Source organism: Dioszegia hungarica (genome assembly GCF_025882075.1).
Source record: "Dioszegia hungarica strain PDD-24b-2 chromosome Unknown MKK02contig_8, whole genome shotgun sequence".
Taxonomy (NCBI): domain Eukaryota; kingdom Fungi; phylum Basidiomycota; class Tremellomycetes; order Tremellales; family Bulleribasidiaceae; genus Dioszegia; species Dioszegia hungarica.
In genome coordinates this window covers 3,796,240-3,817,088 of record NW_026515770.1, presented here as the reverse complement: position 1 = coordinate 3,817,088, position 20,849 = coordinate 3,796,240, and the positions used below count along the sequence as shown (strand labels likewise).

At 56.8% G+C, this 20,849-nt stretch overlaps 11 protein-coding genes across 11 annotated transcripts; 4 read left to right on the top strand and 7 right to left on the bottom strand.

The window, feature by feature from the left end:
- Positions 1–97: 97 nt before the first annotated feature.
- On the top strand, positions 98–2,780 carry MKK02DRAFT_37169 (DDHD domain-containing protein; the record flags this gene model as incomplete). Its single annotated transcript, XM_053089578.1, has 10 exons — positions 98–577; positions 629–789; positions 825–983; positions 1,028–1,295; positions 1,340–1,473; positions 1,508–1,853; positions 1,889–2,099; positions 2,133–2,193; positions 2,237–2,580; positions 2,629–2,780. 10 exons carry the CDS (start codon positions 98–100, stop codon positions 2,778–2,780), a joined length of 2,316 nt encoding a protein of 771 aa, XP_052946267.1.
- Positions 2,781–2,845: 65 nt separating this feature from the next.
- Positions 2,846–3,828, bottom strand: MKK02DRAFT_25233 (nucleolus protein; the record flags this gene model as incomplete). Its single annotated transcript, XM_053087004.1, has 3 exons — positions 2,846–3,145; positions 3,201–3,414; positions 3,473–3,828. 3 exons carry the CDS (start codon positions 3,826–3,828, stop codon positions 2,846–2,848), a joined length of 870 nt encoding a protein of 289 aa, XP_052946266.1.
- Positions 3,829–4,104: 276 nt separating this feature from the next.
- MKK02DRAFT_45193 (TLD-domain-containing protein) lies at positions 4,105–5,594 on the top strand (the record flags this gene model as incomplete). Its single annotated transcript, XM_053093280.1, has 5 exons — positions 4,105–4,884; positions 4,928–4,982; positions 5,034–5,217; positions 5,267–5,386; positions 5,426–5,594. The coding sequence occupies 5 exons, from the start codon at positions 4,105–4,107 to the stop codon at positions 5,592–5,594; spliced, it is 1,308 nt and encodes a 435-aa protein (XP_052946265.1).
- Positions 5,595–5,935: 341 nt separating this feature from the next.
- On the bottom strand, positions 5,936–7,224 carry MKK02DRAFT_37167 (uncharacterized protein; the record flags this gene model as incomplete). Its single annotated transcript, XM_053089577.1, has 5 exons — positions 5,936–6,023; positions 6,058–6,112; positions 6,158–6,631; positions 6,677–7,004; positions 7,048–7,224. 5 exons carry the CDS (start codon positions 7,222–7,224, stop codon positions 5,936–5,938), a joined length of 1,122 nt encoding a protein of 373 aa, XP_052946264.1.
- Positions 7,225–8,253: 1,029 nt separating this feature from the next.
- MKK02DRAFT_25957 (NAD-dependent epimerase/dehydratase) lies at positions 8,254–9,138 on the top strand (the record flags this gene model as incomplete). Its single annotated transcript, XM_053087123.1, has 1 exon — positions 8,254–9,138. The coding sequence occupies one exon, from the start codon at positions 8,254–8,256 to the stop codon at positions 9,136–9,138; it is 885 nt and encodes a 294-aa protein (XP_052946263.1).
- A 61-nt stretch (positions 9,139–9,199) lies between these two features.
- MKK02DRAFT_45190 (replication fork protection component Swi3-domain-containing protein) lies at positions 9,200–10,347 on the bottom strand (the record flags this gene model as incomplete). The annotated part of the gene is made up of 3 exons (XM_053093279.1): positions 9,200–9,583; positions 9,635–9,757; positions 9,805–10,347. 3 exons carry the CDS (start codon positions 10,345–10,347, stop codon positions 9,200–9,202), a joined length of 1,050 nt encoding a protein of 349 aa, XP_052946262.1.
- A 293-nt stretch (positions 10,348–10,640) lies between these two features.
- On the bottom strand, positions 10,641–11,937 carry MKK02DRAFT_37166 (autophagy protein Apg5-domain-containing protein; the record flags this gene model as incomplete). The annotated part of the gene is made up of 5 exons (XM_053089576.1): positions 10,641–10,846; positions 10,974–11,189; positions 11,239–11,546; positions 11,580–11,752; positions 11,806–11,937. The coding sequence occupies 5 exons, from the start codon at positions 11,935–11,937 to the stop codon at positions 10,641–10,643; spliced, it is 1,035 nt and encodes a 344-aa protein (XP_052946261.1).
- A 403-nt stretch (positions 11,938–12,340) lies between these two features.
- On the bottom strand, positions 12,341–14,780 carry MKK02DRAFT_37165 (mitochondrial carrier domain-containing protein; the record flags this gene model as incomplete). Its single annotated transcript, XM_053089575.1, has 9 exons — positions 12,341–12,477; positions 12,533–12,715; positions 12,758–13,044; positions 13,078–13,451; positions 13,487–13,634; positions 13,683–14,084; positions 14,133–14,246; positions 14,347–14,606; positions 14,667–14,780. 9 exons carry the CDS (start codon positions 14,778–14,780, stop codon positions 12,341–12,343), a joined length of 2,019 nt encoding a protein of 672 aa, XP_052946260.1.
- A 261-nt stretch (positions 14,781–15,041) lies between these two features.
- Positions 15,042–16,082, top strand: MKK02DRAFT_45188 (putative oxidoreductase; the record flags this gene model as incomplete). Its single annotated transcript, XM_053093278.1, has 4 exons — positions 15,042–15,186; positions 15,234–15,501; positions 15,552–15,821; positions 15,866–16,082. The coding sequence occupies 4 exons, from the start codon at positions 15,042–15,044 to the stop codon at positions 16,080–16,082; spliced, it is 900 nt and encodes a 299-aa protein (XP_052946259.1).
- Positions 16,083–16,739: 657 nt separating this feature from the next.
- On the bottom strand, positions 16,740–17,806 carry MKK02DRAFT_33670 (uncharacterized protein; the record flags this gene model as incomplete). Its single annotated transcript, XM_053088764.1, has 2 exons — positions 16,740–17,678; positions 17,765–17,806. The coding sequence occupies 2 exons, from the start codon at positions 17,804–17,806 to the stop codon at positions 16,740–16,742; spliced, it is 981 nt and encodes a 326-aa protein (XP_052946258.1).
- A 306-nt stretch (positions 17,807–18,112) lies between these two features.
- MKK02DRAFT_26990 (polyamine transporter 3) lies at positions 18,113–20,395 on the bottom strand (the record flags this gene model as incomplete). The annotated part of the gene is given in 9 exon segments (XM_053087287.1): positions 18,113–18,464; positions 18,523–18,704; positions 18,762–18,876; positions 18,896–19,143; positions 19,191–19,218; positions 19,266–19,552; positions 19,599–19,695; positions 19,744–19,954; positions 19,999–20,395. 9 exon segments carry the CDS (start codon positions 20,393–20,395, stop codon positions 18,113–18,115), a joined length of 1,917 nt encoding a protein of 638 aa, XP_052946257.1.
- Positions 20,396–20,849: the final 454 nt, after the last annotated feature.

Sequence of the window (20,849 nt, the reverse complement as noted above, 5' to 3'; positions counted from 1 at the left end):
GATTTGTTGTTGCCTGTGGTCGCACAACATGGAAGGTGAATCAGTGTCTTGCTGTTATACCTTTGCCTAAGCATAACACTGCACACACTTCGGCAGGATGACGCTTTCCCCTACCCTCCTGCCCATGCCCTACCTGGACGTCCGGTGGGTGCACGCGGGGGCACAACACCTCAGCCTCCTCCCCAATCCCATAACCACCGCCTCGACGACCTACAAGGCCTTCTCCGCTATCGAGTCGGACCGGATCGAAGAGGCCTGGGTCGCGATATCGGAGGAAGAGCGTCAGACCGCCATGCGCGAGTGGGGCCAGGGCGAGGGGGAGGGCGCACCCAAGCCGGCTAAAAAGGAGAAGGAGAAGGAGGTGGCCAAGGCGAAAGATAAGGAGAAGACGGCTAAAGAGAAGGCGGGGCCGGAACATCCTGTGGATGGACATCAGGGCGAGGTACATGTGGAGGTGGTCAGATCAGGAGAGGAGCAGAAGGACACGGATCTAGAAGGGAGGTATAAGGATCTGGTGGCGCAGGCACAGAAGGAGTATGAGAATTTGGAGCTGGTCAGAGGGGTGCCTGTTAGCCAGGTGAGTTTGACCCCCCCTCAATTCTGCGGAATAGTGCAATCTGATGGATAGGACTCTCTCTTTGAGGTGGACCTTCCATCTCTATCCCTCCATCCGGTGTTCTGGGCACATACAGGTCCGAGAGTCTCGGTTCTTCGGGGTTCTTGGTTCATAACGGACGACTCGAAGCCTTGTTCGTGGGATCTAGCAGAGGAGATTGAGAAGGCGTATCAGTGAGTCCTGCATGGTTGAAGAAGCTGACATTTAGGGAGATCAGGCCATGGCAGCCATCATATAAGCACGAACTAGCTACTGCGGTCGGACAGGGCGCGGCGGCAGAGGAGAAGCTCAAGTATGCTTTACCGGCGCGCTTTGGGCCGGGCTTGGGCATCATCTTTGAGGATGGCGACAAGGGGAGATTGGAGACGTAAGTTCCCAGTCCGTTCTACAGTGGTCTCATCTTACGTGCAGGTCTGGAGCACTATCATACATCTCCAAAACGTTCTGGTCGTCTGTCCGCGCCCGGCCATCCGGAACGTACGTCTATCGTGGATACGCAGCCGCGCGTTTGGCGTCAGGCAAAGAGAAGGAGAAGGAGCCTCGGAGCGGGAGTACCTCCCGCCGGGGAAGTGCGGCGAGTATGAGACGGCCAGACATGGAGGCTGCGCCGGTCGTTGAAGCAGCGAGGGACAAGTCGTTCTTGAACTCGTCCGCTATTGACGAGGAGAACATACCCGTCGTGAGTCTCTCCTCAGACCCAAGGGAATGTCCGCTGACTTGCAGGTGGACGATGAAGAGGAAGAAACTCCATGTACCGATCTCATCCTGATTGTTCATGGGATCGGACAGCAATTGGCGACGCAATACGAGGCGTATAACTTTGTGTATGCCGGAAACCAATTACGACAGGTCATCAGGTAGGTCTATTCCCCAGCTCGGAGCTGATCTCAGAAATCAATACAAGAATCCCGCTTTGGCGTCTATCGTCCGTGATCGCCGGATCCAGGTCTTACCCGTCCAGTGGCGCGCCTCGCTCCAGCTCGACCAGCAAGACTCGCAAGAGGACGTAGAGCACGGTATGGATAATCGGTTCACCATGGCCGATATCACCATCAACAAGTCGATCCCGTATGTGAGGGAGCTCACCAACTCGGTCCTTCTGGATATCCCGCTGTTCATGTCTCAGCATAGGCTGAAGATGATTGAGGCGGTATGTTTGCAGGCGAATAAGCTGTATCGGCTTTGGATGGCGAGGAATCCGGGATGGAAGGGCAGGATACACCTTATTGGGCACTCAGTATGTCGGTGTAAAGATCGCAGCTGACGTGATAGTTGGGCTCGGCACTTGTGGCTCATATCCTGTCGAATCAGCCGACGAAAATGCCAGAGTTATCGGCGCTTCCGAAGCAGGTCATACTAAAGACCAAAGATCGGTTCATCTTCAACACGTCCAACTTTTACGTTGCGGGTAGTCCACTGGGAATCTTCTTGCACCTGGATCAAGCGCAGATCATGCCCCGGAAAGGGAGGGAACGGACGATGAGTGAGTGAGCTGTTCGAGCAAGACTGATGCCAGATTCGCCCCAAGATGAAGCATTGGACCGAGCGGGTAAATTCGGTTGTATGGCGATAGACTCGTATGTCCTTGCTGAGCAAAACGAGGATCTAGCTAATGCCCAGTTTCTACAACGTCTTTTACTTCTCCGATCCGGTGGCGTACCAGCTCAACGCCGCTGTCGACTGCCAGCTGGCCAAGAAACGACAACCTCTTGCCATTTCTTCCGTCGGATCCAGCTTCAGCGTCAACACTATCTCCCAATACCTTCCTGTCGCGCTTCGGAAACAGCTAGAAGGGAAGCCCCAGAGACCAGGCGCGATTCGCCTGCCTTCTGGCCTGGAGATGCTCGGTCCGAATGGCGAGGAGAGGCTTGAGGGGTCGAGAGGCGAACGCCGATTCTCTGCGATGAACCCACATGGAAGTGTGGACTTCTACCTGCCTTCTTCAGGTCCGAGCGAGTACCTAGGTCAGTCACTAAACGAGGGCACCGGACGGACTGGAGCTAACGTTGCAGACATGATCACCTCGCACGCGTCATACTGGACCGACGCGTCATTCGCGGCCTTCCTCCTCGCCGAGACGTTCTCGACCCGGTTGGACCTGATGCGGACTGGGCTCGGTCTCGCACTAGATCCTTCATTGAACGCTGCGGAAGTTGTAATATAGTATAATCACTTGGGCTGTCATATGTCGATGCACCATCTTGTATACATACAAATTCTAGATCCCTCCTACTCGTCCTCGAGGGTGACAGCGAAATTGTTCCTCTTCTTCCCTTCGTTGATAATCACCTTCTTTCTCCACCTTCTATCTACACCCTCCCTGGGCCGCCTCCAGGCCCATAACCAGTACCCGACCTTCCCGGACGGCTTGAACCGTTCTTTGAGCAATTCGAACCCGATATCCGCCATGATCTCGACAAGCGCCGAGCGGGTCAAGTAGCGGGAGTTCTCGACGCATGGGAGGGGGAGGACGAGGAAGAGGAGTGATGTGGGTCGAGGGTGGAGGTGCTGATGCATGAGACGGAGCATCTCGCCTGATCGTCAGCGTCCGCTCACAGTGCTTGAAATGGGTGAGGGGAAAGACCGTACCCCTTCTTGCGGGAGTCTCGACAAAGTTTAGTACGAGGCTGCAGCTGATTATATCAAAGCGCTGCTCCTCGGTAGTGGGTATTAGCCGGACGAAGAAGTCCTGCTCTAGGATATCGGGGTGCTGGGAGTGTAGGTCGATAGGTGTGTTGTCGATCCAGCTGGCCTGGTTGGCGTAATTGTCATGCTGGACCGCCCCTATCTCGAGCATTCTTTGTGATCAGCTTTCCCGTCCCGGAGGAGGCGATGATCGACGAGCTGATGGCATACCTGATCTTGGCCTTGGTCGCCGTAGCAGCCCTGAGCTCCTGCAACCACGGAACAAGAACCTTTGAGCTATCCCCACCGCGTTGCTTCCCCTGCCCCGCCCGACTGAGCTTCTGATATGCGTCCAGCGCCTCATGATCAATCTCCGGTGCACCTTTTAGCCTGCTAGACCCAGCATCTCCGTCTGATCCTCCCTCGGCCGAGCCATTCGGCCCCGCTCGCTTCCGTTTGAGCGAGGTGTGAAAGTCGGATATGCGAGCTTGGGCCGTCGCGCGGGATATAGACGGCGGAGCTGCCGCAATAGAGCTTACGAGGGGAGCTTTGCGTGTCTTGCGCGCCTTGGACCTCGAGGGGGCCATCAAGCTAGGCTGATCATGTACATGTAGAGGTTACAGAAGATTTTGACTTGGGCGTGAGTGAAGTGGAGAGGGGGTTGCCGTAAAGGTGGTGCCTGGCGGCGTCGACGGTCACCTCGCTGACGACAGAGAGACATGCATACAATATCAGTATTATACCTTGTCTTGAAGTGGAAAGACAACACCAGCTTACCTAGTGAGCTCCCGCATCCGAGAGAGGAGATCCAGGGGCTGTCGCTGATGCTCTCAGAATTCCGCATCCACTCTTGCGCCCCCATCATGCAGCATCAACGCCGGACCTCTGATTTCGGCGGATTCGTCTCTGCCGCCCCCTCCAGCTCCTCCACGCGGCAATCCCCTACCCATTTTCGGCGGCAACGCGAGCCAATACTACAGACGGGAGACCTCCTCGGATCATTCGACGACGATGAGTGGACAGAATTCTCCAAGACCTCTATGACGCCCCACCGGGTCGTGCAACCACGGAATGATCCCAACTCGCTTATAGATCTGGACGACATCTCGTCGGGTCAGCCTGCGGTCATACACCTGCCGCCTCGCCCGGACGAGATGTCAGAGGACTACATTCACCCCACACGTTCCCCTCGGCGCTCATCACAGCCTCACCTCATTCCCGGACCGAGCTCCCCTCCTCACATTCCCCACTCCCGCGACTTCTTCTCCGGCAAGAAGCACGATATGCGTACGGCGCCCGCGTCCTACAGTACGGAAGCGGGACCGTCGAGGCTGGCGAGCATGCTCTCGTCGCCTATCTCGGCGAAGGCAGCGGCTAACAAGTGGCGCCGCTCAGTCGACCGGTACGCGGATGAACCTTCGGTCGGGGACTTTGACGACTGGCCGTCACTTGTCACGCATGACAATCCCTTCGCCCCGCCCGAGCATCCACATATCCACCTTCCACCATCCGGCGCGCCGGGCTTCATACATACCCCAGGGCCAAAGATCACCCATCGGAGCGAAGATCTGCCTCCTTCATTGTACCTGCAGGGCAGGCGGGTGGGAACAATACCGGTACTAGACGAGCCTACCGCGATATCAGTGAGTCGTTCACCCTCCGTCAATGGTCAGAGCTGATGAGCAGCTTCAACGCCACCTTCCCGCCCGACAACGACTCTCCAAAACTTGGTCTCTGATCTGTGCATCCATCAATCTTGCACCTGGTCTATCGCATTCAGCTGATCTCTCAGTCTCATTAGACCAACACGGCGCCTCCCTCTCATCACTATACCGCCACGCCGACAACGCGTCTTCAAAAGCTCAAGGTTACGGCTGTGTCCTCATCATGCTCGATGGAGATGGCCGGAGGTTTGGCGCATTCATAAACGAAAACATTGTTAGGCGCGAAGGGGCATACTACGGTTCGGGCGAATCGTGAGATCCCCATCCCTCATTCTGCGGGGATATCTAGCTGATATCCCAGCTTCCTCTTCAGAATACCCAACACAGGCCCGCCTGGCAGCCCACCGGCGGTTTTCAGATGGACAGGGAAGAATCAGTATTTCTCGCTGTGCGAGGGTGCTTTTGTCTCCTTTGGCGGAGGGTGAGTCTTTCCATCAAGAAGGGCTCGGCTGACCGTCAGATCTGGAACGTATGGCTTGATCTTTGACTCGACGTTCTCGAAATGCTCGTCCGCGACCTGTCCGACGTTTGACAATGAGGTGCTCTGCAGTGCGGAACCACTACATTCGGACAAGGCGACGTATTTCGATTGTGTGGGTCTAGAGGTGTGGGCCACTATGCCGCTGTGAAGTAGGTCGGGCATCGTCATTGTATGCTCTCATTGTAGACCAATGTAGCTTTATCCTCACCCCGCTCCCTCGTATCGTTTAATGACCGCGTACCTTTAGGGGTACCAGACCCCCTGCGGGAGGAGGGAAGAAAAGTGGAGGCATGGGCGTGGCGGATGGGGCTTATGGCTCGGTAGATATTTACTTGATGGAAGCTGGAGAACGCAGAGGTACAGAAGGGGGAAGGTGAAAGAGAAGGGCAGGCAGAAAGATCTGCCAGAGAGCAAATGGAGGACCACTATTACTGCATTAAATCAATATTTGGATACCGGCATCATTTCTACCGATCTACTCGTCGCTATCTAGTGTTTGCTGGTTGGGCGGGTAGGAGGCTGAGAGTATGTTTCATATGTGGTATAGCCCTCTGGTCCTCGGGTGTAGAAAGTGGGTCTGAGATCAGCGATAGCCAAGCAGCATTACTCACCTGTCATATGGGTCGAGAGGGAACCCGTTCTTGATCCGCTCAGGAAGATCGGGGTCTGGAATCAGCATAGCCCCATTGACGAAGCACAATGGAAACTCACTAGAAATAAACCATCGTCCGAATACAACCGCGCCGCCGTGCTCCTTGACATACTCCTTCGCCAGCTCGGGAGTGTATCCACCGGCACTCAAGAACTGAGTCTTGCTGCCCTGGAAGATATCCCGGTACTTCTGGAGCGATTCCGAGACGTCGTGCTCCGCCGAGTAGGTGTTCCAGTTGGCGAGCTTGGCGGGGTCCGCGCGAGGCTCGACAAAGTGGACGTAGCCGAGGTCGGGGATCCGCTCGTGGATGAGCTGAGAGATCCGGACGTACTCCTGAGGAGCCTCGTCCGTCTTGACACCCTGCGCACCGGCGTATGGGGAGAGACGGATACCGACGCGACCGGCGCCGATGGCCTTGGCGCAGGCTTCGAGGATCTCGAGACCGAATCGTGCCCGGTTTTCGATGGATCCACCGTAGTCGTCCGTCCGCTGGTTGCTGGCGGTGGAGAAGAATTGGTTCACAAGGTACCCGTCTACCATGTCAGCCAGAACAGGGCGGATTAGATTGAGAGGCTCACGAGCACCGTGCACCTCAATACCGTCAAACCCAGCGTCCATCGCCATCTTGGCCGAGTTGGCATAGTCCGCGACGTACTCGTCAATCTCCTCTTTCGTCAAGGCGTGTGGTACAGGCCCGCCCTCCGCCATAGGGATAGCGCTAGCCGAGACGACGGGGATGCCGCTCTGTCCATCCTGTGTCCGGCCAAGCGCCCAGAGCTGAACAATAGTCTTTCCGCCCTTGGCGTGGATACGCTCGTTGATGCGCTTCCATCCGGCAACGTGCTCCTCGGTGAAGAGACCGGGGGTACCGACCATCCCTCCTGCCTTGGCAGATGGATAGGTGGCCTAAAGTTAGTTAGGGTCTACAGCACAGAAAGTATAAGCTCACCTCCATGATGACCAATCCACCGTCGGACGCTCGCTGCTCGTAGTACTCTCCCATCATGTCATTGGGGGTGAGCGAGTCAATCTCGGCCCGGATACGGGTGAGAGGCGCAAGCACGATACGGTGCTTGAGCTCGATAGGGCCGATGGAAAGGGGGCTGAAGAGTGCTTCGGACGACATTATGTGTGTTTGCGAGTGGTTTCTCTGGTAGGAACGGACACGAAGAGTGGTAAGTATGAAGTGAGAGTTGGGTCTGTCTGCTTGCTATTTATACGAAGGCTTTGAGATGTCTGAAAACTCGGTGACTGAGCACGATGACGCGGTTGCCGAGAAAAGAGGAGTTGCGGATTGATCAGCACCTCCACATTCCTCATCAGCCAAACCTAGAAGGTTCTAAAGTACCCGATCGTCGTCAACGTCAAGATAGGAGAAGCTCGGACTCGCAGTGCAGCACCGGGCATCTTACCTCTCAATCAGTCAGATCCGAAGCTCGCCATCAGACTATACGACCTCATGGACGTGGGAATGGAAACCTCATGGACGTGGGAATGGAAGAGTCGAGGTTCCGAGCTCGAAACAGACGAAAAGTTTACCCTCGAGCTGCCTCGAGCCTCCGACGGCCGCGTCCCAAATACTCTGTTAGCTGTGGACATGTCGAAGGGATGTGAGACCCTCATCAAAGCTCACTCGAGACCTTCGAGCCATGATATATGAATCTGTACCGGTGAGCTGACATTTCTTCGCGTTCTGTGATCCGCAACGTGTCTTCAAGTTCGGACGATGAGCTCGCCGTTGGGCCCGCATATCCCGTCACGATCGCTGGGGCGCCCTGTGTTTGGTAGTCCTTCATAAGCTTCATTTTGATTCGGTCACGCTTCGGAAGGCAGTAAATGGACAAAAACACGAAGTCCTGATGCCTGTCGGGCTTCGCTCTCGGACGCGGAGCGGAGTGCCCGAGCCTCGGGCATACCTCGGGCGAGGCGAGGGGGTCCTTTGGGGTGGAGCGCATGGGTGCTGGTGCATTGTCCTCGCTGGTGGAGGTATCGATAGTAAAGGTGGAGGTGGAGGTGGAGGTCAAACCATATCACAGGCATCAGGCCCAAGCTGGACTCCTATATATAGCCCGCTGACATTCTCACTACTGATACCCCGCCAACGACGAATTACCCACCAGCCCTACCCATCCTTTCGCGTACTCCTCACTCCAGAATGAAAGTCTTCGTCACTGGCGGTACTGGTCTCATCGGCTCATCTCTAATCCCTCGTCTCGTCGCCTCCGGTCATTCCGTCACCTGCCTCGCGCGCTCCGACGCGTCCGCGACCAAAGCTAAATCTCTCGGTGCCACTCCCATCCTCGGCTCCCACCTCGACCTTGCCGTCCTCGCCCATGCCGCCGGCGAGGCTGACGGCGTCATCCACCTTGCCTTTGACCACGACGGCATCGCAGACTATGTCCGAGTTTGCGATGAGGACCGCGCCGCCATCGCGGCCATGTGCGACGCCCTCGGCAGCACCGGCAAGCCGTTCGTCTGCGCCAACGGTACCCTCATGACCGCTGGCGAGACGGAGCAGTGCGGCAAGATCCCTATCGAGGCGTTCCCGCGGTGGAAATCGGAGGACCTGACCCGGAGCTACGCCGATAAGGGGGTCCGCGCGACGACCGTCCGCCTGCCCCCTGTTGTGCACGGTCCCGACCGGGAGCACCCCTTCATCTCGGCCCAGATCGCGGCGGCGAAGGAACACAAGGAGGCGGGGTACATCGGCGATGGGAAGCAGGTGTGGCCTTCTGCACATGTTGACGACGCGGCGGCGGTGTTCCATCTGGCGCTGGAGAAGGGGGAGAAGGGCGAGGTGTACCATGCGGTCGGGGAGGAAGGGGTGGCGGTCAAGGCGATTGCGGAGGCGGTTGGCGCAAAGTTGGGGGTGGAGGTCAAGAGCTTGAGCAAGGAGGAGGCGATGGGGCGGTATGGGTTCGTGGGCCCGTTGATGGACATGAGTAACAAGACTAGTAGTGCTCTTACGCAGCAGTGGCTGGGGTGGAAGCCAGAGGGTTATGGTCTTCTCAAGGAGATGGAGGCGGGCTACAAGTACTAGAATGTAGTATAGCAGCGTTGATAGATCAGAGTACTCAAGATGTATATAGCTCATTTGCCAATCAATCGTACAGTCCCTCCCACTCGTCCTCTTCTTCGGGTGGAGCTGCAGCCTTGGCGCCTCCCCCTCTACTAGATTCCGCCGGGCCTGCTTGCGCATCCCCATCCCCGCTCGCCATAGCCGCCTCCATCTCCTCCATCGCCCTCAGCTCGTCCAGGTCCGGCCCGTCCTCCTCGTCCATGTCTGCGTCGCCACCGTCGGAGAAGAGTGGCTCCTTCGTGCCAAACATGGCTGTGGCGTCGGGAGAAGGCTCGCGCGAGTGTGTAGGCGACTTGGTCCGTGCTCGTGGTGGGTCGTCTGCGGGAGGTGAGAGGGACTGGCGGGGTGGAGGGGTCGGTGTACGAGGACGAGGATAGAATGCATCCCGGTACCCTTTCATCGCGGACTACATCGTCAGCTCCTGCAGAGAGGAAGGGCCTCAGGGGTACAAGCTCACCTCCATTCGACGCGTCCTACAGACCACCTCGACGCGCTGCATCGTGCCCATAAAGTCTCCCTTGGGGAACATGCCGTGCGCCCACATCTGATACACGTTGAGCAGATCCTTCAGATCTTCCGCCTGCTCAGTCAGCTTATGCTCCTAATCACACTCGAGTCATAGCTCACCTCTCTGCCCTTCCCTTTGACCTTGAACTTCTTGGCCGCCTTCATCAACTTCAAGATCCCATCATCTCCCGTCAACCTGTCCGCGTCCACCTTCGCCATGACCCTCCGCTTCTTTGGCGCCCCTTCCCCATCCTCGTCCCCATTCCGGACAGCCGCGAACGGATCCAGCGCATCTTCAAAGTCTCCATTTGGACGTGCGATGTCCACGTCGCGATCCCGTTGCGTCGTTCCCAGCCCTCGTGAGGTCGCGGCAGGACGAGCGGCAGCGCGCGTATAGTCAAAGTCCCAGTCGAAGTTGATTGGGTCATCCGCGTCAACGTCCGCGGGCGCGTCGTTGAGGTCAACAACGGGAAAACTTGCGCGCTGGGCGGCGGTGGGGCGGCGAGGCGTGTCGGTAGCGGAACCGGGGGAGAGGAAGAGGGGGTTGGCGGAGGGGGAGGAGCGGGAAGGGCCAGCTACGGGTGTTGGAGGTGAATCTGGTGGGATAGAGCGGCGGGGCGGTGGCCGCGGGGGCGAGTTGAACAGGTTGTCTAGGTCTGCCATCCTGTACCAGATGAGTGTAGGGATGGTGGAGGAACAGGAAAGATGTACGTACAAGGTCAAAGTCGGAAACGCGTAGGGAGACGCGTCGACGCGTCGGTCCTGTTGACATCGTCACCCGACATGCGCAAAGCTTTATGGGCAGCTCCCATGGTGGACAAGGGTGGACAGTGTTGTCAGCACCACCTAGTTCTTGCATTACAGATCTACACCCTCTCGCCTTCCAAAACTACTATATACAACCGCTGATTCTTCCCACCACAACCCATACCCGGACCAACATATACCCCTGACCCCTAATTCTCCGCTATAAGCCTGATCCCTATCCTCAACCACCCATCTGCTCCGCATACACTCGACGACAGCCATGCAAGCTCCGCCTCTGGTGGTAATTCGACGCCTTGGGCGATGGGCAGTGCCATGGGATAAGGGATTTTGCTCGAGGATGGAAAGAGGAGGGGAAGATGTTGCTGTAGTACAGACAAGACAGTAGTGGGTTGGCCTAAATGTCAGCTTGACCTTCTTAGACCAAAGCGTGGTCCCATCGAGAGCTGGAGTGTTGCTCAATCGTCCAAGGTACGCTCGCCAGACTTAGCGGAACCGGGTGAAGCAGGAAGTAGTGAACATACCGTCTGCTCCGAGAGGCGGTACTACCTCCTGTACGACCGGCGCTCCATCTGGGAGGTACACCTTGATCGGTAACGCTCTCACAGCATAGGATGATTCAGGCTGCTTGCCATTTGGATCGGTGATCGCTGGCCGGGTGGACGGATTCGTCGGTGCCGGTACCGAGTGCGGTAAGGGGATCAAGCGCGACGCCATGCGCATATACATATCATAGTCATCTAGACAGTCAGCTGAGGCGCACGTATGGAAAGAGAGCCGTTAGCTTACCGTGAACAATCCCATCCCATCCCGCGTCCAAATCCGGTCTCCGCATGTTCGTCACCCTGCTTGTATTCCGCCACCTGACAAAGTCCGCCTCGCGCAGCTGATTCATGTAGTTGGCTTTACAGCTCTCGACCGTATTTGGCAGCATGAGCTTATCAGCTGGGGGATTCGAGAGGTGCAGAAGCAGCCGCAGGGGCTGAAAGGTAGGTTTAGAGGGTCCGGGCGCGGAAGGGCCGGGGCCGTTGGATGATGCCCCTGGAGCTGGATGAGTGATGATAGAATGAAGGTGTATGAGGTCGAGTGGCCAGTGCCTATTATCAGCACAAGTCTGTGAGGAAGCATACCATCTGCAAGCGCCCTGAGGGGCAAACCCGACTGCATCACCCGGGTCTTCCTCGAACCACCATTCCGCTTCATTTGTCTCTGCCAGCTGTTGGTCATCTAGGGCGATCTCGACCAGATTCTCTCTGATCTCGGGGATGAGGAGCGGCAGATATGCGTGTCTAGGCGGGTACATCTGTTTTGGTCAGCCATTGAGCGGTGTGGGAGGGGTTCAAAGGGGGAACGAACGTAGTATCGGTCCGCACCGGATCCCGCGCCCGGCTCATGCTCGGCGAGCCGGACCTCAAGGGGGACAGTAGACTGCCATGATAGTCGGCGAAAGAGATCTGCGGAGGACGCTACGGGACCAGAGGTCATCATACTGCAGGTCAGGCAGAGAGAGGTCACAGATGATGTACAGTATGATTGAATCTTTGAGGAACGCGCTCCTTAAGCTCAGCTGAACCAGCAGGCGCTAGTTTAGTCCGTGCGCTTGTTTCAAGTTGGGGTTGGCCGGTGCGGCCGTTGCTCGCTGAGGTGGCAGTCTAAGCGGGCGTTGTCATCTGCAAGGCCCGGCAACTGGTTCGTGTAGATCTCAGAACAAAGATATACATCATGCCCTGAAGAGGCAAGGCGCCGAGGCGCCATCCTATAGACGCATCCTTGGGCCGATGAAAAGATCAACACTCCCTCCAGTATGAGGACGCGAGTATCAAGGCTGCTTGCCGGCAATACTAGGAGCCGTCAGCGCAACGTCTCCGCCATTGACATCACAGAAGATCACTCACATATCGGTGAACAGCCTCCACAAGATACTGAACAAGATACCCTGCAGACCGTTGGTGGCGAGCCGAACGGGCAGTCCGCGTCCGAACAGCGCCAACAAGCCCTCGGACGCGATAATCTCCCTGGCCGCAGTGACTAGAGTCGTCAGCGCAACTCTCGCGCTGCTGTCAAATAGGACACAGTCACTCACAGTATCCAACGTCCTTCTCGTGCACCTGACGGTACGTCTTGACTACCCGGAGCGAATTGCTGATCGTGTCGGACGCGACACTGGCCGCAAAACCGATAAATGCCTGTCGAGCGAGTTTCTGGAAGATGTTGTTGGGTTGAGGTAAGGTGGACGAGAGCCAATTGTACGTCCCGAACCAGGGGTCTGGTTTGTCAGCTTGTCCGCTGTATATCTGAGGGAACTGACAGTGGCCCACGAACGTGGCAGCAGCGGTAGCCAAAGCGCCCCACCAAAGGCACTGCACGCCATTCTCCTTGATCCTGTCTCGAAGCAGCTTGAGTCCGGCCCGACCACCCCGTGTCTGCTGAGTCGTCTTCAGGGTGTCGATAGGCGTAAGGGTCATGCGGAACGTGGCGGACGCGAGCGAGGCAGCGAGGGTCTTGATGAGGACCGGCCAAGTGAAGGAAGCGAGAAGTGCAAGGATGCCAGCGTTGGCTGCAGTGTCGCCGAACCGAGCGAGTGGGCCTTGGAACCTGATGTCAGCGGGAATTGGTAGGAATACTTACAGAGCAGCGCCGAGACCCGCATAGTATCGCTTCCATCCGCCATCGTGGTACAGATTCCGGACAGACTCCTTGATTGTTCCACCGTATCGATATTGGTAGTTCATGATCGTCCTCAGCGGCATCAAAGTGAGGACCTGTAGGATCATGGCCAGTGCACCGGCCAGTCCGCCGCCACCAGCCCGCTTCAGGGCCTCGGCGAGATCGAAGTCGACCGAACGGGACACGCCGCGGCCGGAGACCATGAGGCCGATAGCGAGGGGCAAGGCGGCGATAAGAGAGGTGTAGAAGGATGCAATGTGGACGGCAGAGCGGTATGGGTCCAGCGCGGGGGGGAGGGATGGAGGCGAGATGCTGACAAGAACGAGGACGAACGACTGCACATCAGCACGGGAAGGCGGCATCAACTCACGAAGACCGGGTCTTGGAGGTACGCTGTCGTAGATGGGATCTTCCTGAAGCCGTACACGATACCAAGTACGATGGCGGGAACCGCGATGAAGCGCCAGAAGACGATGACGAGGGTGGTGCCGAGTGTAGGGGGGACCTTCTCTTCGTCCCTGACAGTGTCAGCTATAGCGCTTCAGTCCCATTGACTTCTCACTTACGCCTTTTTCTCTCCGGCTCGAGCATTCATACCGTCAGCGAGCAAGTCGACGACCGCAAAACTTGCTCCAAGAACCGACAGGCCGAAACCGATGCTCCGCCATGAACCGGTAAAGTCGCCTTCTCGAACGTTGTGGCCGATGATGGCGTGCTGTATGGGGTTGATGAGGCAGATGAGCAGGCCCAGTGCCGAGGCGATCAGGACGGGAGACAGGTAGGTCAGCGAAGACTGAGCTGTGGCTCTCTCGCTAGCTGTCGAAGAAGGTACCAGAGGTGTACGTTCCGTCGGATCTTCGATGTCGGAGCTGGCATCATCGTCCGAGTCGTCGTCCTGCCTTTCGTCGATCCGAATGGGCGCTCGGGCTGCGGCTTGAAGCCTCGGCAGGAAGATACGTATCACCGATCTGCGCGGCCGCGTCAGCTCCGCCCAATGACAGAAGAGCGAAGCTTACCTTGCCAGCTCCGTCACGACGAGGTTGACGAGGATATACTCGTTCGCTCTCTGGAGTACGTGAGGTACCGTGTCCATACTTCTCCACCGTAGGTGTCCGAGTGTGGTCTCCGAGCTGGATAGGAAGCTGAGCAGCTGTACCGCCAGAAGAGGATACGTAGACACGCTATCAATGATCAGCGGGACACAGATTAACCTCTTTCGGGTCGACTTACTTATTGAATATCAGTGACTCAGTGAGCCATGTCGGAGCTGAGCCAAGACGGCTACATATCAGTCCGAAGGCGATAGAGGGCACATGAGCAGCCAGTGCGATAACTACGGTCGGCCATACTGCAGATTTAGCACGTTCTTGCGGATTAGCGGAACTCCGCTCACACTGCAGTATCCTTCTCCATGTCAGATTCCCTGAAGCAGCAAAAGTCACAAACATGAGTGCTGGAAGCAAGATTCTTCTCGAGATCCCTCGGAGTGTCTACAGTGGTCAGCGGCATTGGGTTGAGCATGCGAAAGCGGATAGTCCATGATGACTAACCTTGCCTGATCCGCTGTCCAACTTCGAATTGTAAGCGTATCCAGCGCCGAAAACGACGCAGACCCCCAGGATGGCCTCGAAGGCTGTCGTGGTGACGTCCACGAGCGACTCCATCGCGTATCTGGGACTATACACAGGCAGGGGAACGAAGTACAGGAGGAAGAGCAAGATTTCGCCTGAGAAGGGAGCATGATGGCCGTTTTTGGTGCTATCGGATATAGCCGAGTCAGGCACGGTCGATGACGTTCGGTGCTTTTCCGGGCCGGTCCCATGCTGCTTGAGGTCTGTATTCAGCGCTGTCAGCAACTCTCCGTTGTCCTTCCTCTATCCCGCTGAGAAAAAGACGTCGCAATCGCATCGTCGCCATCAATCAAAATGCCCTTCCACAGTATCACGCTCAACGACGGTCGGAAGATCCCCCAGATCGGGTTCGGGTCATGGAAAATCCCCAAGGATGTCTGCGAGGGACAGACTGACCAGGCGATCGAGGTCGGTTTCGACCACATCGACACCGCTCAGGGTGCGTTGCTTCGATAGCTTACATTAGGGCCGCAGCTGACTCTCCAGTGTATCACAATGAGGAGGAAGTCGGCCAGGCCATCAAGGCATCCGGTCTCTCCCGCAAGGAGCTCTGGGTCACTACCAAGTGGTCCGGTGTTGACGGCAAGGACCCTCGCCAGTCCTGCGATGAGAGCTTGGAGAAGCTTGGTATCGACTATATTGACCTGTACCTCATCCACAGCCCCAGGTTGTGTGGCGACGACATCAAGGGGAAGTGGCACGAGATGGAGAAGCTGCACAAGGAGGGCAAGGTCAAGTCTATCGGGGTATCAAAGTGAGCTAAATATGCCATCAGCTCTTCAGGCGACTCAGCTTACTGGTCAGCTTCAAAGTCGATGACCTTAAGGAGCTCCTGAAACACGCCGAGATCAAGCCGGTCGTGAACCAGATCCTCCTCCACCCATACGTCATCAAGTCCACCGAGCCCCTCCTGCACTACATGGCGCAGCAGCACATCGTTCCCGAGGGCTACTCGACCCTCATCCCGCTCACTTCCGAGCCTGGCGGACCGGTCGACGAGCCAGTCAACAACATTGCCAAGCGACTGGGCAAGAAGCCGGAGCAGATCTTGCTGGCTTGGTCAAAGGCCAAGGGGTGAGTTTTCTCTAAGTTTGCCTTGCAGTGGCTGATCATGGCAGTGCGATCATCGTGACCACCTCTTCCAAGAAGGAGCGTCTCGAGTCCTACCTTGACGTCGGGGATATCGAGCTCACCGAGGATGACGTCAAGTCCATTGATGATGCAGGAGCCAAGAAGGAAATGTGGGTTGAGAAGAAGGGCAAGATGGTCAAATGTGCCAGAGTGGGTCTTGCAGTAGCACTGGGCACGTACGCTATGGCGAGACTGGTTTTGTAGAGTCTGCGATGAATGAAGGCATACATTCTTGACCCAAGTGCTCGTGGTACTGTTCGCTCATGCTTGCGATCCTGGGCCTCTAGGGAGTACGGGGCACATCGAAGATGCCTCGGCCGTCTCATTTCCTTTCCGTTGCCGAATGATAGTGCGGGTGCTGAAAGGGACAGACTCGGCACACTGCTATACATGCCGAAGATCTGTCAAAAGCAGATGGCTCCATATTGCTCGCCACTTGATGCTTAATTCGGTTCCCCGTCATCGAGAGGCTGCGGAGTGCACTTGATCGCGACCGAGAGGCGGATTGTTTGCCCGCAGCTTCGGCGCAGAATCGGCAGAGACCACGGCTGAGCGAGCATGATTTTAATTCTCCAGTCATTCCCTCGGTATCATTCATTACCTTGTGGAAAATCAACTTCTGCTCTGAAGCTTTACTTTTTCGCCGAAAGATACATCGAGCGGTTTGGGACTCAAACTAGGCGATCTGTGAAGTCATCCAAGTGGTTCTGACCGCATCAAGTCTCGGCAGATCGAGCGGAGCAATCCCGAGCGTCAGTGGGTCAGTATAGCCGGGATTTGGAAGATACATCGGTGATCTGGTACGAAGCGGGAGTCAAAGGAACACTTCGTGTACACGTCCTCTTCTCCCCCGTGCGCCCTCTACTGAAGCCTGCCCAGGAAGCGCCCGGTTTCAGTGTTCTTGAAAGTCTCAGGAGTCATGACCTGGCAGCCTCTGGGTGTGTGTACAGCGGGAATGTCCGCGTGGACGTCCGGGACCACAAAGTGGATGGGTGGCCCATTCATTCCAAGCTGGCCGCCAGGGTAGCCTTCCGTCAAAGCAAGGTTGAACGCATTGAGTTGGTTCCGGACGCCCCGATCAGCTTCATCGTCGTCAAGGAGCATACCAAGGGCGATGACCCGAGGCAGGCCGGTCACGTCCGTCTGCCCATCTTCGGTGAGCGGCCGCATCTCTCGCACGAGGAAGTAAGCTGGAGAAGCACTACCCTGCCAGCCCCACGTCTGGATGGTCCGAGACGCCTGGATCGTGTCTGGGAGGTGACATGAGGTGAAGATCTTCTCGGGGGACACGTATCCGAGGCCTCGAGGGACATGGTAGTGGACTATGAAGTCCTCGATCTCTGTAGGACCGAGATAGTCAGAGAGTCCGGTGGCGAATGCTGCGCAATTGTGAATGGTCGGCTGAAGCTCGATGTCGTCTTCTGCGTCGATTCCGTGAGAGTATGCCGTATGATGATGTCCACTCCCGAGCATGTATGGGTCACTCTCGTCGCCCGATGTCGCGATTTCGACGTCCTCACCACCACAAGCGCAACTCAGCCCGTGTTCGCAGCGGGACAGAGCGACAAGCATCTTGAGTTTCTTGGGGAGTTCTCCGAGGGATTTCAGGTGGTCCAGCGAAGCGACAGACGGTGACAGTCTCGCTTGCTTCCGCTGATGGAGCTGTCTGCGCGCTTGATCGTCGATGAGAGCTCGAAAGTCGCTTGAGACGAGCCTCAGGGTGGTGCCAAAGCCCGTCAGAGCGGGGTCGGTGAGGCAATAAATGCGGAGCTCTGTCGGCATAGTCGAAAGCGAGTTCGACTGCATCGTCAATTGCTGTTTCCCCGTACAGGAGCGTTCCCGCATAGGGGTCGGTAGATGATCATATGCCAATCAGACGCACTTACCTCCTCCGTCACATCTGCAGCGTTCGTAACGAATTCTGGCATTGAAGGTAAGAGTAGTGAGAGAGGGTGGCAAATGCGGGAAGGTGAGCCGCCCTTACAGCGCTAAGGCAGTATGACAGCTCGCACGACAAGCCGTTCTCACTTCTTGTAGTGAACGGAATGCCAGGGGTCCAAGCACAAAGGTGTGCCGAGCACGACATAAGTGCCTGATATTGGCTCTGCGAGTGTGGCACTATGGGGTAAGTGGGCTGATCACTCCCATACCAGTACTCGCCCGCCAAGAGGTCATTATTGGATTAAATGACAGGCCAAACCGATGCAGACCGAAAGAAAACAATCCGCTTCCCCCTATCTTCTGTCAGTCGAGTCTGAGCCTAGCAATCCCTCTTGGTGGTCATCCTCTCGCTTGATCCCCTCAATCATCCCCAACCTCTCCTCCACCCCTCCACCCACAACAGGCACCCCCTCCGTTCCCATCGGCCCCCTCAGGCCCTTCTCTATATCCCCTACATCGACCGTGCCCACACCCGCCTCCGGCCCAGTAATGGCCGAGACGAGATCCGTTTCGGATCCTTTACGCGAGTTGACCTTGGACTCCGACTTGAGGCGCATCTTTTCAGCAAGGGCGCGATTGGCGAGGTCGGCTTCTCGGGCGTATTTGGACCTCAGGCGGATCTTGCCGCCGTATTTGTAAAAGATACTAGGTCATCAGCGATAGCTCGAAGGGAGACCAGGAAAGAGGAGGAGAGGTAGCTTACATGGGTGCTGGGATGAACGCTAGGGCGATAAAAGCAATCACGCTTCCCGCCCATTGGACCCCGAGGGCGTCGTACATCCTGACTGTGAAGAGAGGGAAGACAACACCGAAGATCGACCGGACGACGGTATTGCCCGCCAATGCTGATGCCGAGTGCAAGGTATAGGCGTCGACGAGGTAAGACTATCGGCGTGTCAGCTGCAGCACTACGCATCCACGAGAAAGTGCAGATCAACTCACCATGATGCCCAGGAACAAACCTACGAGCGCAGCGCCGAAGACCACAGTGGCGAGGATGGGTACGATCCAGTGGATATTGGCGGGACTTGTCCAAGCGAACCAGAAGAGACCGACCCTTATCATCAGCCGCGCACTTTTTGTAACAAGATTGTAAAACGTGCGGTAAGAGGATGCCACCCAGAATGACCATGGGCAGCCGCTCCTCTGGGGGCAAGTACCCGCCGTTCGCGTCCATCTTGGCCGCATACCGCTTGTTCATGACGCCGAGGAGGACGAGACCAAGGATCGATCCGAATGAGAGACCGATGAACGCGAGACCGGCGATAGCGGGGGTCCACCCGCGTTGTTGGACAAAGACGATAGGGAAGGAGGTGAATTGCATCTGTGCTGTCAGTCAAGGTCGAGAAGTATGCCGCGGTAGTTACTCACGTAGAGAATGGCATAGACGACAGAGACACTGGCAAAGTCAGCTTGATTGATGGCCAGTAAGGAGGAGACACTCACTAGAGCGCCATCAGAGCGGCAACTGGTTCCGTGAAAAGCAGCTTCCACGGCACCGTCAATTGCTTCTTGAAGAGCTCCTTGGTCACCATCGGCCGCTCCACGTCCCGACTGTACCGGTAGACCTTGCCGGAGACCTTGCTGAGTTCGGTAGCGCGACGGCGAAGGAGAACTGGCTCGTACGTCTCTGGCAGCCAAAGGGCGCCGATGACGGTGAGTATAGCAGAGAAAAACGCGAGGAGGGCTGCTACCCATCTCCAAGTGGATGCAGCGGACAGGAAACCACCAGCCTGAGGTTTCAGCTTCGGTTCGGTAGTGAGATGAGACGGGACATACGACAGGTCCGATGGCTGGGCCTAAGAAAGGCGCGATGGCGAACACGCCCATAGCTGCCGCTCGCTCTTTGGCGTTGAACATATCGGTGATGATACCACTGCGGGAATCAGCCGGATCCTTCTAAGTCGGTGCGGACGTGACTTACCCGACTGAGGTCAGACTACTACTTCCAAATGTGCCAGCGAAGAATCGGAAGACCAACAAGGCCTCGAGCGAGTTGGCGCCGCAGCAAGCAGCATTGAAGATGGTGAAGGGTACGAAGGTCGAGATGAACATCCGGCGACGACCAAAGACCTCGGAACACGGCGCCCAGAGGAGGGGGCCGACCACGAAGCCGAGGATGAAGATGGATGTGACTGGTCATCAGCCAGGAGCTAGCTGGTATCTTCGCGAGACTCACTCATAATGTAGCTTTCCGCCGTGTGGCCTGGAAAGTCCCTCCTGATATCATAGATGGCAGCACTCATCATAGAACTGGTCATCGTCACGCTCAACACCGATATCGCGCCTATCGCCGTGATCATCCACTTGTATCCCGCCTTCCATGTCTGGGGATACTCAATATCCACCGCAGTCTCCAACCCTTCCACTCCTTCCGCGTCATGGGAGGCCTCTCCGGGGAGCCAGTCGAGGATATAGGGCGATTCGAGGGTGCCCTTTCCAGTGTAGGAGTGGGCGAGGAGGAGTTGGGGGGAGGTGATGTGTTTCCGCCATGGCCAGGCACGTTTGGGTCGGGGGACGGTCTGGTCGGTCGAGCCAAGAGATGGGACAGAGGACGATCCAGAGAGATTCGTCATTTTGGTAACGCCGGGTCACTCAGTCTCAGGTCTCAGAAGCGTGAGCGGTGTACGACGAAGGCGCGCGGGAAGATGAGGAACGGACGGTCCATCTCTCCCTTCTATATGGGCACTTCCCCTCCAGCCCTCGGCCTCGGGTGAGGGTGAGAGAGAGCAAGTGCTTCGGGGCTATCTTTGGTCGCGGGGGCCGTTCAGCGCGTATCAGCCAAGGGCGCCATGCCGTAATTAGCAGGTTTCCGGCGGGATTGAGCCGACTTTGTCATCTTGCTTGTGTCATTAGCAAGGTTGCTCCGCTACACATTCCTCCGAGGTTTGTGCGCGGCCACTTCAATCGCTTGCAACTCGTTGCCGAGCTCGGCAAAGAGTAGTATAGCCTTGCCCTGATATGAGCCGAGACCGAACCAAGAGCGTCAACGAGATGACATACTGATGTTTCATATATACAACGATTCCT